A 16,326-nucleotide genomic window follows, 5' to 3' on the forward strand; every position below is an offset into this window, starting at 1 on the left:
CTGGATAATGAGCTCTCCAGGCCAGCAGGAGACCTGAATTCAGACTCCCAGATTTACTAAAAAGCCAACAGGGATGTATAATCCCAGCACTGGGGTAGGAGGTTGGGGGTGAGGGTGGGGCGGAGACTGGAGGATCCTTAGGGCTTGCGAGCATTTTCTCTCCCTTTTTGGTAATTACAGGCAAATGCTGGTACATAACACCCAGCGGTCGCAGGAAGGCTGTGTGGTTAGGTGAGTCTCACAGACGGTGCTACAGTCTGGATGTCACCTCACATCAGAAGTGGCACCCTAGGAGAGTGTCAGACACTCTGCTTCTTCCTTTGGGCCTTCCCCTCCTTCCCTTTTCGGAGAAGCTTAGAGGTGGTCGGGGGTTTTTAATTTTTTTTTATCTTGCTCTTGGAAACTTTTCTTTTTTTCTTTTCCTAAACATAATGTACCTCGTTTTGTTTTAAACGGTGGAAAGCAAGCATTCTCCGTCCAGTAAGGATAGGAACACCATCTTCTCTGCTTTGGTCATTCCTAGCTGAGCTTTCCATGCAGACAATACAAACTGTCCTCAAGCTTCCTCATATACCTACACTGTTCGGGGCTGGAGAGATGGCTCAGCGGTTAAGAGGCACTGACAGTTCTCTTCCAAAGGACCCAGGTTCAAATCCCAGCACCCACCTGGCAGTTCTACAACTGTCTGTAACTCCAGTTCCAGGGTATATGACACCCTCCCACAGACATATATGGATGTAGGACACCGATGTAAATAGTTTTTTTTTTTAAAGATATATAGTGGGCCCTGTGGGAGACTCCTTCATGTCCCACATATCCATTGACTCCCCACATGCGTGGTCTATGTGTTTTTTAAATTTTAATTTGGTGTTAAGGTGTGTATTTGGTGTTGGACAGTACATTTATACCAGGGTATGAGTGCGGAGGGCAGACAACAGCTCTGCAGAGTGGGTTCTCTTCCTCGCATTGGTTTCGAGGCTCTAACTAGCATCCCCAGGCTTGCACAGGAAGTGCTGCCACCCACTGAGCCATCTCACTGGCTGTGTGCGCACCACATATGTGCCCAGTGCCCATGGAGGTCAGAGGAGGGTGCTGGATCGCCTGGAATTGGAGTTACCAATGTTAGCGAGCCACCATGTGGGCGCTGGGGATGGGAACTGCGTCCTCTGGAAAAGCAGCCATTGCTCTTAACTGCTGATCCATCTCTCCAGCCCTGTAGTGTATTTTTTTTTTTAAGAGTAGTTCTTACACAACCATCATTCCGTGGGCCTCAGAAGGGAAGTGAGTCTTCCACCTTCCCTAAAAACTAAGAATTCTTGAAAATAAGCCATGGACACTGTGAGGCAGAAGCTGCAGTGTTCAACGTGCCCGTGTGTCAAACTATAGTTCAAAGTGGCCCATGGCCACCGTGCTGTCCTAGCCCTTCCACCCTACGGGGCGGCCACTGTCTGGGCAGTATCTCCTTTGCTGCCTCCTGCTATGGTCTCCATGTGTTAGACCCCTCCAGTGTCCCTGGCTTCAGTGGAAACCGTTGTATGGCTTCTCTGTCCCCAGCTCTGAACTTGTTTATTTTAAAAGCAGTGGAGTTTGGGGTCAGGGAGTTCGTGAAAGATAAAAGGAGCAGGAAGCAGAATTGGGCAGCATCATGCTGACTGACCCCTGATGTGGAAAGAGGAAGGAAAGAAGGGAAGGATCCAAAATAGCTGGACACTGGAGGACTTCAGGGGACTCTGCCCTGGGCACAGGTGCTCTCAATACCTTCCAAGAGAAGCAGGATCAGCCTTTTAAACCCAGCCGTGGGTGTGAGGTGCAGCTCACTGCTTCCCTTGACCCTTTCGGTGCTATTTTTCTTCTTAATCATCATTATTACTGTGTGTGTATATGTGCGTGATGTATATGATGTGTGTATGTGTGTGTGATGTATATGATGTATGTGTATGCATGATGCATATGATATATGTGCATGATGTATATGATGTGTATGTACATGTGATGCGTATGATAGATGTGCACGATGTATATGGTGTGTATGCGTGATGTATATGGTGTGTGCATGATGTATATGATGTGCTGTGTGATGTATATGATGTGTGCATGATGGATATGATGTGTGTGTATGCGTGATGTATATGATGTGTGTGTATGTGATGTATATAGTGTGTGGGGGTGATGTAGATGGTGTGTGTACGTGCACGTGGAGGTCAGATAGAGTTTATAGTGTCAGCTCTCTGCTTCCACTTTTGGCGTGCGTCCTGGGGATCAAGTTTAGGTCACCAGGCAAGCATCACTACCTGCTGGGCCATCTTGATAGTCTGCCACTTCTCTCTGTCTTTCCTTCCCTCTGGCTTGGTTAGCCAGAGAGCAAAGTGACTCTTTAAAGTTGGCCTGTGCATGCCACAGCCAACACCTCACCCACGAGTGTCATAGCTGCTGTACCCACAGAATGATTTCCTGCCCAGACCCTTCCTGGCATCCCTGTGCTTCAGGGCTAGGCTGCCGCCCAAGGCCTTGCCCTTCTACCAGAAAGGCACACCCCCCAGCCTATGCCACTCTTAAACCAGCTCGTTCTAGATTTGAACTCATTTAGGAAATTTGACTTAAGCTGAGGGAGCATACTATGGAGATGGGACAGTGACAGCCTCCAAGGCAACGGGCCCAGATCTGAATGAACCCCAAGGCACTGTGTCCCTTTAAGCTCCCCTGCTCAGAAGTGCCTCAGAACTCTTAGAATGAAGCTAGCCAAGCAAACATCCAGACCCCTCCCCTAGGTCTGGCATTTTTTCCCCTTCCCTAAACTGGAAAAATTAAAATCGAAGGTGCAGCTGAGGAGCTGAGGAAGCAGCTCCTGCCGTACGGGAACTGTGCCCATCCAGCCTGCAGAGGAGATTCTGGCCTACGCACAGGGAAAACGCAGATGCCAGCATGGAGATGTGGCAGACCCACAGAGCTAGGGCAGGATACTGTGCGCTTCCTCTGCTGGAGGCAGGATGGTGTGGACCTGTGCGCTCTCCCAGCACTAGCCCCCTGCCTCTCTGTGAGACCCTCTCCCAGTGGACCCAGGACTCCACACCTTTCCCTGCAGCCTTGGGAAAGCAGGCTCCACCCATTTCTGGCATCCAATAGTCCATCCTCCTTGAACTCCACAGATCCACTTTCCAACTAGCCACAGAGTCTCAGTAGCAACCGTTGTTTAAATGTTTAACCCCATCTCGAGGTTTCTACCCCACCTTTGATCATTTGGTTCCCGGATAAAAGATACTCTTACTATTTACGAGACGTCTGAAACAGCACCAGAGCTGGGCAGACATCTACTCTCTATGCTATTAAATTTTACTTTTCTATCGATAACCCCGAGTTATTACTCACTATGTTTTATCTGGACTGCCCTTAACTCCTGTTGGCCACCACTTGGGTCTACATACAAAGTCTTGTGTCTCAGATGTGAAGTCTTGGGGGCCTGCACTTAACGTTGCAATGTACAACAAACCTCAACAAGTAGCTGTGGCAGAAGTCGGAGTCCTGGTGACTGTGACTCCTCCGTTCATCCACCCTCACACCCTCACCCGGGGCTTCCCACATCACTCCTCCTCTGCTGACAGGCCCTTTCAACACCTTCTGTCTGACTAAGTCCTCACCCCCAGATAGCCACTGTCCCAGGAAACTTTCCCCGAGCCCCCTACTACCACAGCTTCTCCACAGCAGGCATGGCTTCTTAAAATTTCCCATATTTTTCTTTTCCATCCCACCCAAAAAGGCTCTTGTCTACCTCTGTGAACTTGATGCTCACTGCCCTGGAGGTTGGATAGAAACAAGCCTTATTCATAAGAAAGTCTACTACGTGGACCAGGAACTGTCATGCTTACCATGGTGCCTTCAGGGAGCTCCTGGCAGGGGCACATTCATATTTGTAGATGGATTGGATGGAGGGGGAATGGATGGGTGGATGGATGGATGAATGGATGGGTTGATGGATGGAGAATGGATGGGTGGATGGATGGATGAATGGATGGGTTGATGGATGGAGAATGGATGGGTGGATGGATGGATGGATGGATGGATGGATGGATGAATGGATTGGATGGATGGAGAATGGATGGGTGGATGGATGGATGGATTGATGGATGGATGGATGAATGGATGGGTTGATGAAAGGATGGGTGGATGACAGATAAACGAATGGATAGATGATGGATATATGGGTTGATGGGTGAGTGAATGGATGAATGAAGGATGGGTGGATGGAAGATGGATGGATGGATGGGTTGATGGGTGGTGGATGACTTTCCAGATGCCTCCAACCATAGTGCAGATCAAGCTCCTCCTCCAGCTGACTAGAGTTTGCACACTGACTCTCCCAGGTGCACACCCCTACACACACACACACACACACACACACACACACACACACACTGAGCTCACCCCCGTTCTTTGTCTTCATGGCCCTAATCTCCTCCTGCTTCTGCTGCCCAGGTGCCTATTCCTCTCTCTTCCTTATCCTGACTTTTACTGAGGTGAGTCTGTGCAAAACTGGTGTTGGAGACTTCTGAGAGTAAGGGCCTGGTCAGACGAAGGGTGGGGAGGAAGCCTCGGCAGAGGAAGAAACAAGTGTGAGGGTCGAGGGGAGGACTTGAGGATGTGTGGGCAGGGAAGTCGGAGGGACTGCAAAGTGACCAGTGGGCAGGATGGCCAGACATTTCTGCCACATTAGGTGTGGTGACTCATATTTGTAAACCCAGAATGTAGGAGTTAGAGATAGGAGGATCGGAAGGTCAGCTATTTAGGGGAATGTAGGCCAGTGTGGCTATATGAGGTCCTGTCCAAAACCACAGGGACCCGTAGAGATGACGCAGAGGTTAAAGGCACTAACTGCTGCTCTCCCAGAGGACCCGGGTTCAATCCCCAGCACCCACATGGTGGCTCGCAGCTGTCTTTCACTCCAGTTTCAGGTAGATATGATGTCCTCTTCTGCTGTCCTCAGGTACCACACATATACAGGGGCACAGTCACATATGCAGGTAGAAGAGCCATCACATGAAATAACATAAAAATAAAGATGAGTAAAGAATAAGTTAAGGATTATCTAAAACAAACAAGCAGAACCAAAACCCCATATAACTCAACCTACGGGATGGACAGAAGGCACAGGACACTTGTTAGTTTTTTTGTTGTTGTAAAAGCAAGCATGAAGAAGAACCCCTTAGGGTCAGTGGGAAGACTCTGGTTAAAGGGAGGTCAGGGATCCGCTGCATCCTGTCGGCCTGAGTTCTATCTGGAGACCACATTGGAGAAAGAACTGATTTTAGCAAGTTGTCCTCTGACCTCCAAATGCAGGCTGTGGTTGGACACACACACATGCACACACGCACACACACACACACACACACACACATACACACACACACACAAAACAAAACATTTCTAAGTTTTAAAATAAGAGCACCTCTCCTCTTGTGTATGAACTCTAGCTGCCTGTGTGCCCATAAGAAGCAGAGGCAGACGTATGTCCCGAATTATTCCTTAGGTATCCGTGCCAATGTTTCCAAATTAACACCCTATTAAAGAATAGCTCTCGAGCCATCCTCGATGACCACTGAGCGGCTGTCAGGTTGCATAGCTGTGACTGTCAACTGCTTCCATGTGTTATTTTCAAAGCACTGAGCACAGCGGTGCCAGAAGCCTGGGTGCACAGTGATGATTCGCTGCCCGCTGTCACCCGCCGGGGGGCTGCTGTGCTGGCTCCTCTCCCTATGAGGCACACTGGCCATGACTTGCCCCACTGCGTCCTCCCATAGGGCCTTCATATGGAAGTCTGACTCTCCGTAGAGGGAGGCGGCCTTCCGAAGAGGTGACCCTTGAGCTGAAAGCGGGTCATGCAAAGATCTGGCAAAAGGATGTTCTGGGTCCATGGAATGACAAGGGATGAGTCCCAGGCTGGAAGCATTATGGGAAAGGTTGGAAAACCATTAATGGGAGCAGGAGGGGCAGCCTCAGGGTCAACCAAGGGCACCTCAAAGCTACCCTGGGCATTTAGCTGGTATCCTAAATGCAGTCTGAGCACACACACACACACACACACACACACACACACACACACACACACACGTCTTGTATTACTCTTGCTGGAGACTAAGAAGGAATTTGCGAGTCAGAGATAGATAGGAAGAGACCCACAGAGCCAGAGGAACTTCTGACAGCTCATTAGAGCTCACTGACCCTCTATTTTCTTACCTGTAAAATGGAGACAAGATAGCCCATGTCTGAGGTTTCCAGGAATTTGTGATATAAAATGTCTGAGCTCTCCGTTAAAAGACCAAGTCTCAGGCCATGTCATTTGCTCTGTTCTGAGAATTCCCATGTGTGATTCATTCCTCTTCTGGAATTGCAGTGTTTGTTTTGTTTTGTTTTGACCCTTTGAGACAAGGTCTTCTATAGGCCGGGATAACCTTGAACTCCCAGCTTCCACCTCCCACAGCTAGAATAGATTACAGGCACGGGCCCCTCTCCCAATTCGTTCTTCTAGTGTAACAAACTGCATCTGTTACTAAAATTTGATGACCTACACTAAGGGAATTTTTGTTGCTCACTTAGCAGTTATGAAACCCAGGCTCCACCCCCAGTAATTTAATTAATTGGGAAATGGTATATTTGCTCGAAGTTCCAAAGACACCCAGTGCTATTTGTAAAGGACCACTATACAGAAGGGACTCGTGCTGCGACACAGAGGCGACTTTTGCTCTTTAAGATGCGGCCAGGCAGCAAGCAGTCAGTTGGAGGAAACCGCATCTCAGGAACGAGGCAGCTGCTTGTGAGCCAGCACAGCTGTGGGGCCTGTGGGGCAGACACTTCCTGACTTGGATGATCCTAAAGACCCATTGCTCTCTGGAAACACCCCCTCCTCCCCGAGTGTCCAGAGCCAGAAAAAGCCACAGCTGTTGGGACAGTGTAGCCCAGATGCTTTCAACAACTGCCCCATGAAACTCATGGAGAACCAGATAGATGCTGCACGCTTGCTTCAGTGGTGGCCTCTCTTCAAAAGCGCCTTGAGTGGATTTCACAAAAGTGGTGAAGGCTGAAAGCCAGTGTTTGCTTTTCATTTTCCCAAAATAGATGGGTTAAGTTGTAATCTTCTCCTCCTCCTCCTCCTCCCCCTCCTTCTTCTTCTTCTTCTTCTCCTCCTCCTCCTCCTCCTCCTCCTTCTCCTTCTCCTCCTCCCTCTCCTTTTCCTTCCTCCTCCTTTTCCCCCTCTTCCTCCTCCTCTCTTCCTCCTCCTCCCTCTCTCCCTCCCTCTCTCTCTCTCTCTCTCTCTCTCTCTCTCTCTCCCTCCCTCCCTCCCTCCCTCCCTCTCTCTCTCTCTCCATTTTCTTGAGACATGATTTCTCACCTTGTAGCCCACTTCTGGAATTTACAATGTATCTCATGGTGGCTTCAAACCAACAATAATCCTTGTGCCTCAGACCCTTGTGTAATAGGATTGCTAGTAAGTAGCTTTCAACAAGGTAAAATTGTGACTCTCCTCCAGAAAGAAAATAAGTTGCCAGGCCTAGTGGCTTACACACACTGTCCCTGCACTCAGTGGAGACAGGAGGATCATGAGTTTAAGGTCAGCCTGGGAGACAGAGAAGCAATGTTTAAAAACCAAACAGAAACTCTAGAACGGATCCCATTGCCTCACCAAGTCTGAGCCTTTTAGTCAACATGCGGCAAGAGTCTATAACCCTACCATTTAGCCCATCAACCCAGCTGTTTCTGCAGGCAACCATGACACCACATTCCAGGGCAGTGTACCAGCTCCATGAGCATTCCTTCTAAATATTGCTTAAAGGGTCATCACGGTGTCACTGAAAGTCCCCTCATCTCCTGCTCTGGACAGAACTAGGTGTCCATGCTCTGGCTCTTTATCTCCTAAAGATTCCACAGTCCCAGCAGCATATGGCTCTGCCCTGTCCATCATGAAACCAACCAGGGGCTAATGTGGGCCCCAGGAGACACAGCTGAGAGGGAGGAGGGTGTGCACCCTGCTCTCCTGGGAGACAGACAGAGGGACGGTTGTCCTCTGTGTGTTAGAGACGGACATGGGCATGGGAAGATCCTAAACCGGCTAGGAGAACCGGTTTGGTTTGCAGGGCGGCATCAGAGAATCCTTTTTCTCAGGAATTGGCATTTACAAAGAATCTAGAAGGGTATGTGGGATTTCAATGGGTGAGAAGCTGCTGGAATGTTTGGGGATGGAGGAAAGAACATATGGACAGGACCCAAATCCCCAGGAAGAGTGATCATGGAAGGCTGGGGCGGAAGTGTGGGAGATAGAAAATGCCAAGAGTAACCTCCCCCTGAAGGACGGTTACAGGGGAAAGCATCGAAATTGGTGATTCTAAACTCTCCGGGGCAGGGTCAGTGCCACATGAAGGCAGCATTTGGTGAACGTTTGCTGAGCTCCTGGAGGAAGATGTGTTAACGTAGGAAAAGGGTAGTTGGAGTTAAGGAGTGCTAAGCCAGTTCTCAATATTGGAAAGTCCCCGAGTGTGTGGTTTACCATTGGGGGGGACAGGGGAAATCTCTGTGGGCGACTGGCCAGTTCTGCTATGACTCTCAGGACTCATCACCTGTCTTGACAAATAAATTCAAGGTAGGGTGGGCAGGGAGGTGACCCACTCCCCAAGATGTATGGTAGCCACCCACCCACTCATAGGGCAGTTTGGAGAGTTTAAGAATTTCCAAGAACAGGTTAAGAAGCTTTAAAAAACAGCAGAGATGGCTCGGCAACTAAGAGAGACCCAAGTTTGGTTCCAAGCACCCACTGGACAGCTTATACCTGTCCAATGCCTCTTTGATCACACTTAGGCACTTCGCATTACACACACACACACACACACACACACACACACACACACACACACACGAAGAATATTTTTGTAAAGCTAAAATTTAAAGTGTTTTGGCAAAGAATGTTAAACAAGTATGTGACAGACATATCAAGAAATGGAGCCCTAGGAAGGCTCCTCCAGATGGGGATGGTAGAAACGGATGCAGACTTTGTTACCGTGCTGTCATCTTGTCCCCTAAGGCCAACAGTACTCCGTGTGCAAGCACTGTACCACTGAGTACAGTGGCTTTAGCTCCAATGGCTTTTTGAGACAGGGCTCACTAAGTGGTCCAGGTAGATCTTGAACTCTCAATCCTCCTGCCTCAGCTTTCCAAATGCTAGGGCTGCAGGGGTGAGCCGCCAGCTAACGAACATCCCTTAAGCTTCTCCTATATACCTCAGCCCCAAGGCTGATGCTGGAGACAGAGTAAAAGATAAACAAAATATATTTATGATATAGATATGTATATAATCTATATATGCATAATATAATAATATATGTACACAAAACACATTTAATTCTAGTAATAAACCCACTAAGAGGTAACTCTGTTATTCTCATTTTATCCACAAGGAAACAGGCTCGGGCGAGATAGGTAGCTAATAATTTCAATCCAGAGGTGGCATACTCAGGGCTTTGACACAGCACGTGTCATCATGCAGCATGCAGTCATGAAACTCCAAGGGCCATAGCCTCCGTGATACACGGGACTTTGGCCGAACTCTGTGTCATAAAGCACACAAGCATGTAACCACGAGGGCCATCACAGGAAAAGCATCCCAGAGGATGTGGGATCTCCAAAAACCCAGAGGATGTCGAGCATAAATCAGGAAAAGAACAGGGTTGGAGCCTCTGGGGAGGGGCGAGAACGCAGCCTAGAGGCTTGCGCTGAGGTTTCTTGGTGGCCTGGTATACCCTAGGGCAGCAACTATAACAGCAACATTCTCTCCTCCAGACCCTGCTGGCCAGGGCGCTTTATGACAACCATCCGGATTGCTCCGACGAGCTTGCTTTCTCCAGAGGGGATATCCTGACCATCGTGGAACAAAATGTGCCAGAGAGCGAGGGCTGGTGGAAGTGTCTGCTCCACGGGAGGCAAGGCCTGGCTCCCGCCAACCGCCTCCAAGTCCTCAGAGAGACCCCTGTAGACAGACCCTGTCCCCTGCCCCCGAGAGGCCTGGACTCAGATCTCACTGGCTCTGAGGCGCCTTGCCAGGTGTTCAACTCGTTCTCCCCGCCAACCCCGGGTCCCGTGTATGAACCGATGAAGAGCTGGGTGGAGGGGCCGTCACCAGCTACTGCACAAGTCTACGAACTGCCTGACTCACCTTCCAGTGCCAGGATCATCTGCGAGAAGACTCTGAACTTCCCCAAGCAGGTGAGTGTGTCTCCCCATGAAAGCGTGGGTAAAGGGTCTGGGGATACCCGGGGGCTTCAATACACTGTAGCCATGGTGATTTATCAGATCAAACGTGCAGCAGAACGGGACTGCAGAGCCCTGTGGAGCAGGCCTAAGGCCCAGACCCATTTCATTCACACGCTTAGCATCCCCCGTGACTGCCCAGCTCACCGACACGCCTGTGCTGTCAGTTGAAGGTGTGTGCAGAAGCTTGTTGGCTGTTCACAGGGCCCTACATCACAGTGAGCGCCCAAGACAACAGGAGCAAGGGATGACTTAATTCCCACCACGTCAAGGGCAAGGCAACACTCGCTCAAGATGCACATCTGCCACCCCCAGACAACTTACTTCTAGAATTGTTACAGAAACACACAAGAGGGATCAATGGAGATCAGGAGGGGACTCAGGGGTGGCCACATTGGTCCTAGGGAAAGCCCACAGGTCCCCAAGTGTTTGTGTGGCAGAGTGTTGGTTACAGACATCTCGAAAGGTTTTTCCTCCATTTAATTGGGAGCTGAGTGTGCCTGGGCCACTGCACACACGTGCAAATCAGAAGACACTCTCGGTGTTGGTTCTCTCTTTCCTTGAATATGTAGGTCCCAGGGACAGGCACGGTGGCATGTGCTTTTCTCTGCTGATTCATTCCCTCCCCAACCCCCAAACGCTGCCCCAGAAAGATCATCTTTTGTCCCTGTCATCACGGCAAACCACTACACAGGGATAAGGAATGTTTCTATGTGGTTATTCTAAAAAGGAAGACAGAATCCTTTAACCAAAGACTAGGGGGTTTAAAAAAAAAAAGTAAAGCATACTGTGTACGTGTGTGTGTATAAATGTGTGTGTGTGTCTTGTATGCAGATGGGCTGGAAAGGCCTAGAAGAAACCTCGCAGGTAGAATTGAGTAAGGAGATTAATTAATAAGGTTGTGAACAGGGACCTTTTTTTTATTCCGCACCACATCCCCTGCACCTTTCGTGGGGCAGGTCATCAACAAATAATATTTCATGAACGAATAGATCAGGCAGCTGACGGGTGTTCTATGGGACACATGGACACATGTGAATTTTACAAGCAGAGGGAGGGAGGAGCTCAGAAAATGTGCAGTCACATCTTCAGAGCCTTAAGGAAGGAAGGAATTTAAAGGAAAAAGGATCCATTCACCCCACACCCCTGGCCTTTCTGAGGCTTCAAAAGTACAGTACAAGTAGATCGGAGCTGAAGCCCAGTTGGTGGAGTGCTTACCTGGTGGTATGCTTAAAGTCCTGGGGTCCCAATCACTGCTGGGTGGGGTACATCTGTAATCTCAACATTCAGGAGACAGAGACAGGAAGACGAGGTGTTCAGGACCAACCTCAGCTATATGGTGAGCTTGAGACTAGCTTTTGCTACCTGAAGACCTGTCTCACAAACACCAAACAAATGAAACCCCACTGGCCTCAGTGTTCAATGACAATAGGCCTCTTGGCCACAGTGGCCTCAGTGTTCAGTAACAACAGCCATCTTTGAACCCCTGACACTCGAATGCCATATCTCCCCTGGCCATGCAGTCAACTGATGTCTTAGGAAACTCCATGCACAGAGAAAGATGGCCACCTCTGATGTATGTGTGGCAGGATCCTGGAACACATCCTCACAGCTTCCGACACTGCCTGGAAACAGGAAAGTAGTCCCTTCAAAAATTTCAAAGACTTCAGATTTTCCAAGCACAGACAGTTGTCACACACAGGTGCTGGCTGCAGCCCCCAGCCACTGCCACAAGGGCCCTATTTGCCTTTTCTGGAATATCTCAGTCCCTACCCAGCACCCGGCTTCTGTCTGAGCCGCTGCCTCAGGAGAGGGTTTGGTGGTATTTCTTTAAGATTAAGTCACGAGGGGCAGTGACATGGCTTCTCAGGTAAAGCCTCTGTCTTAGTTAGGGTTTTACTGCTGTGAATCATGACCAAGGCAACTCTTATAAGGACAACATTTCATTGGGGCTGGCTTACAGGTTCAGAGGTTCAGTCCATCATCATCAAGGTGGGAGCATGGCAGTATCCAGGCAGGCATGGTGCAGGAGGAGCTGAGAGTTCTACATCTTCATCTGAAGGCTGCTAGCAGAAGACTGGCTTCCAGGCAGCTAGGGTGAGGGTCTTAAGCTCACGCCCACAGTGACACACCCACTCCAACAAGGCCACACCCACTCCAACAAGGCCACACCCACTAATAGTGCCACTCCCTGGGCCAAGCATATACAAACCGTCACAGACTCCTACCAAAAAGAAGCCCAGTGGCCTGAGTTTGATGCCCAGAACCCACATCGTGAACAGATAGACTCCACGGTTGTCTCCTAACCCCATAGGTACACCATGACACCCATGCGGGCACTTACTATAAATAAGTGAAAATGTAGAGAAGAAATCACACCAGACCATTTCCTTTTGAATTGTCTTCCAAAACTACTAAAATGGGGAAAGGGTAAAGCTCCGTCTCACTCTCGAAAGGAATGCAGATGTGATGCCCACTGATGCCCAGTCGTCCCCTCAGCGCCCAGCACAGGACCAGGCTCTACTGTCGAATGGACAAAGTGACCCAACCCGACAGTAGCCTCTCCATCTGGAGACTGACCCCGTACAAGGGGAAACTGAGTTTCCTATGGCAGCTTAATGGAGGAGGATGTGTACTTTGTGAGCTGTGAGGGGTGTCTTGCCGAAGCCTGTTAGAGTGTGCATCCTTCCTGGGGCCCTTGTGGTGAGCAAGAGAAACCGCAGTGGCTGAAGAGAAAGTCGGGTCCTCTGTCCCTGAGCAGGTTCTCCCAGGGACCGCAGAAAACACCTGGGGAATGTCCCTGCCTTTTCTTCTTCAGGTTCCCTCCTTGTCTCCCTGTCTGGTTTCCTCCCCCCTTCCTCCTCCTTCTCCCCCCTCCCCCTCTTCCTACTTCTCCCCCTCCCTGCCCTTCCCCCTCCTCCTCCTCCTCTCCCTCCTCCTCCTCCTCTCCCTCCTCCTCCTCCTTCCCCCTCCCCCTCCTGCTGTCATTTAAAGGACTGGTGTCCTGGCCCCATTTGACTTCAGAGGCAGTTACTCTTGATCCCTTTCTTTTTTTTTTTTTCTTTTCTTTTTTTTTTGGAGCTGGGGACCGAACCCAGGGCCTTGTGCTTGCTAGGCAAGCGCTCTACCACTGAGCTAAACCCCCAACCCTTCGATCCCTTTCTTCATGTGCTGGGAGAGTATTGGACCGACGACATCTAAGGTCAGCTCCTAGCTGTACCTTTAGGAAATTCCAAATATTTTCCCCTAACCCCAAAAAAGACAAGAGGCAGACACTCCGGTTGTGGCTTGTATGAAGACAGGCATGGATGTCTTCCCTCCTCAGACATCTGCCTTTTATCCTCGAGTTTGAGGCTGCCCAGAAAAAATGTGTTCCAACCAGGAATAGGTGGAGTTAGGTGAGTCCAGACCCAGCTCTTTGAGCTGTTCCCGCGGCAGTTTGCAGGCTCCGGCCACAGCCGGGGAAGGTCATTTCATGGGCTCCTTTTATACCAGTGCCAGGCTCCTGAGGTCCAGAGCGGCCCAGCATGGAGAGCCAAGATGGCTGGAATGTGGTGAGAGTTTCATCTCTGCGTCAGAATCAGGAGTGTCCATCCAGGAGACGCCTCTGAGGGCCTTTGGATTAGAACAGCCCTCCTTCCTACCCAGGATGATATTGCTTCCTGAGGGGTCACGCTGCCCATCCCGTGAGCCCAGTGTGAACCCAGGGTGGGGACTAACACCTTCAAGTCAGTCTCTGTCCATCTGTCCACCTTATTCTGAAGGCAGACCTTTATCCTCAGTGTCTGTTCTCTGTGGCCTTTTTCATGTGACCCTGGCTGAAGCTACTCTTTTTCTCTTAAGCATATATCTTTGGTTATCTAAAAAAGTTTTTCCTCTCTCTTTTTTTTTAATTACATTTTATGTTTATGGAGGTCAGAGGGCAACTTGAAGTTCGTTCTCTTGCTTTACCCATTGAGTCCTAGGAACTGAACTCGGGTCATCAAACTTGGCAGCAAGCACCTTTACCCACCCAGCCATCTGGCTGGCCCTGAGGCTATTCTTTCTGTTGAGTTTTTTGTCAATTCGTCACCTCCAGACCCTGGAGGGCACAGCTCAGCTACTTGTATCCTCAAGAACAAAACAAAACCAGCTCCCAGAAGCCCAGCGCCTTCCTCCTGTACCTTCCCCCAGGAAAACCACTCTTCTGAGTTTTCTTTTACTTTCTGTTCCAACTTCCCTTATTTAATGTGGAAACATCACTCAAACACACACACACACACACACACACACACACACACACACACACACAGAGAGAGAGGCAAAACCACATACAGAACACATTCCATTCTGAGAAGGGACACGTCGGTATTTCAAGTGTAAGGGACAGAGTTCTCGCTGATCCTCTCGCTTGGGATGGCTTCCTTCCTCATCTGGAAACCACAGCGCTCAGGCCTGTTCCTTAACCGCCGATCTGGAACTTAACATTTTCCCAAGAAACCTGGGACATTTCTGAAGTGGCACACATAGGAAAGTCCCCGGGTGAACTGTAGGTGTTCCCACAGTACCATGTGATGCACAAAGTCGTCCGTTTGCATAGGGTAGGGTAAGCTGGCTATGGATCTAATTCAACATGCACACGAACCATTGGTGAGCTTGGCCCTGGGCCCATCAGCCTAGGACCACAGGGGACAGAAAAAGGGTTTGTGTTTTCTAGTATGTAGAGACAGGTGTGTGTGTGTGTGTGTGTGTGTGTGTGTGTGCGTGCAAGCGCGTTTATGGGTGTGTACACATGTGTACACGCTTAGGTGAGAATGTGTGCGTAGACATGTAGAGGTCAGAGGTCAACATCAAGCTGTCTGCCTTGTTTGGTTTTGCTATTTTAAGGCAACACTTGAGCAGAGCGTGATGGGACTTGCCATTAATCCCAGCACTAAAGAGGGCAGGCCCAGGTGGATCTCTCTGGTCGTGAGGCCATCCAGCCTGATCTACAGAGCAAGTTCCAGGCCAGCTGGGACTACGTAAGTGAGATTTGTCTCAAAAAACAAACAAAACCCACTTCCCCTACATGTATTGGAGACACTCACTTGCCACAGTGGTTTGTGAAGGTCGGAGTTTCATTTACTAGAATCAGTTCTCTCCTTCTATCATGTGAGCCCTGGGATTGAACACAAATCCTCAGGCTTGGCGGTGAGCGCCTTTAGACAATGAGTGGGCCTTCTCATCAGCACTACCTTGTTCTTTGAGACAAGGTGTCTCACTTGCTTGGGACTTACCCTGGATGGCCAGAGACCTCCCACCTCCTCAATTACTAGGGTTACAAGCGTAGCCATACCCAGCAATTTTTTCTGTTTGTTTGAGGCAGGGTTTCTCTGTGTAGCCCTAGCTGTATATGGACCCACTCTGTAAACCAGGCTGGCCTCAAACTCACAGGGATCTGCCTGCCTCTGCCTCCCAAGGGCTGGGATTGAAGGTGTCTGTCACCACCTCCTGGCAAACCCAGCTAGTTTTACATGGGTTCTGGGGATTGAACCCAGGTGAAGGCAAGGCAAATAGTTTACTGATTAAACCTTCTCTGCAGCCAGAGTCCAGAAGATTGCTGAACCCGGGTCTCTGGAAGCATCTCAAGCAGTCACAAGATGTGTAATTTGAAGGAAAGGTGGTATTTAGGTGGTATCTTAGCACATCAGAAGCTGGATTGGATAGCTGGAGGAGTCAGCACAAGCTTAGGCTGCAAGGGCTATCCCTGGAAACCATGAAGCGGGGACAGGTGGAATGTGAGGCTAGACCTCTTTTCCAAGCTTGTGAGAAGTATGATCCTTCATGTGGGTGACTCAGGTTTCCAGGTAAGAGTGGGCATTTCCTTTTTAGGACAGTACTTTAGAAAGCCCATCTCCGGGGTTGGGGATTTAGCTCAGTGGTAGAGCGCTTGCCTAGCAAGCGCAAGACCCTGGGTTCGGTCCCCAGCTCCGAAAAAAAGAAAGAAAGAAAGAAAGAGAGAGAGAGAGAGAGAGAGAGAGAGAGAGAGAGAGAGAGAGAGAGGAAGAAAGAAAGGAAGGA

The 16,326-nt window shown here is 49.6% G+C and overlaps 1 protein-coding gene across 2 annotated transcripts in view; it reads left to right on the top strand.

Moving 5' to 3' along the window:
- Positions 1-16,326, top strand: part of Cass4 (Cas scaffold protein family member 4) — a 39,992-nt gene that overhangs the window by 12,068 nt on the left and 11,598 nt on the right. For both annotated transcript variants that reach the window (XM_039104651.2, NM_001413236.1), the window contains exon 2: positions 9,820-10,242. In XM_039104651.2, the coding sequence (XP_038960579.1) occupies positions 9,820-10,242 (423 nt within the window). The remainder of the gene's footprint in view (positions 1-9,819; positions 10,243-16,326) is intronic.

This window comes from Rattus norvegicus, chromosome 3, assembly GCF_036323735.1.
Source record: "Rattus norvegicus strain BN/NHsdMcwi chromosome 3, GRCr8, whole genome shotgun sequence".
Classification (NCBI taxonomy): domain Eukaryota; kingdom Metazoa; phylum Chordata; class Mammalia; order Rodentia; family Muridae; genus Rattus; species Rattus norvegicus.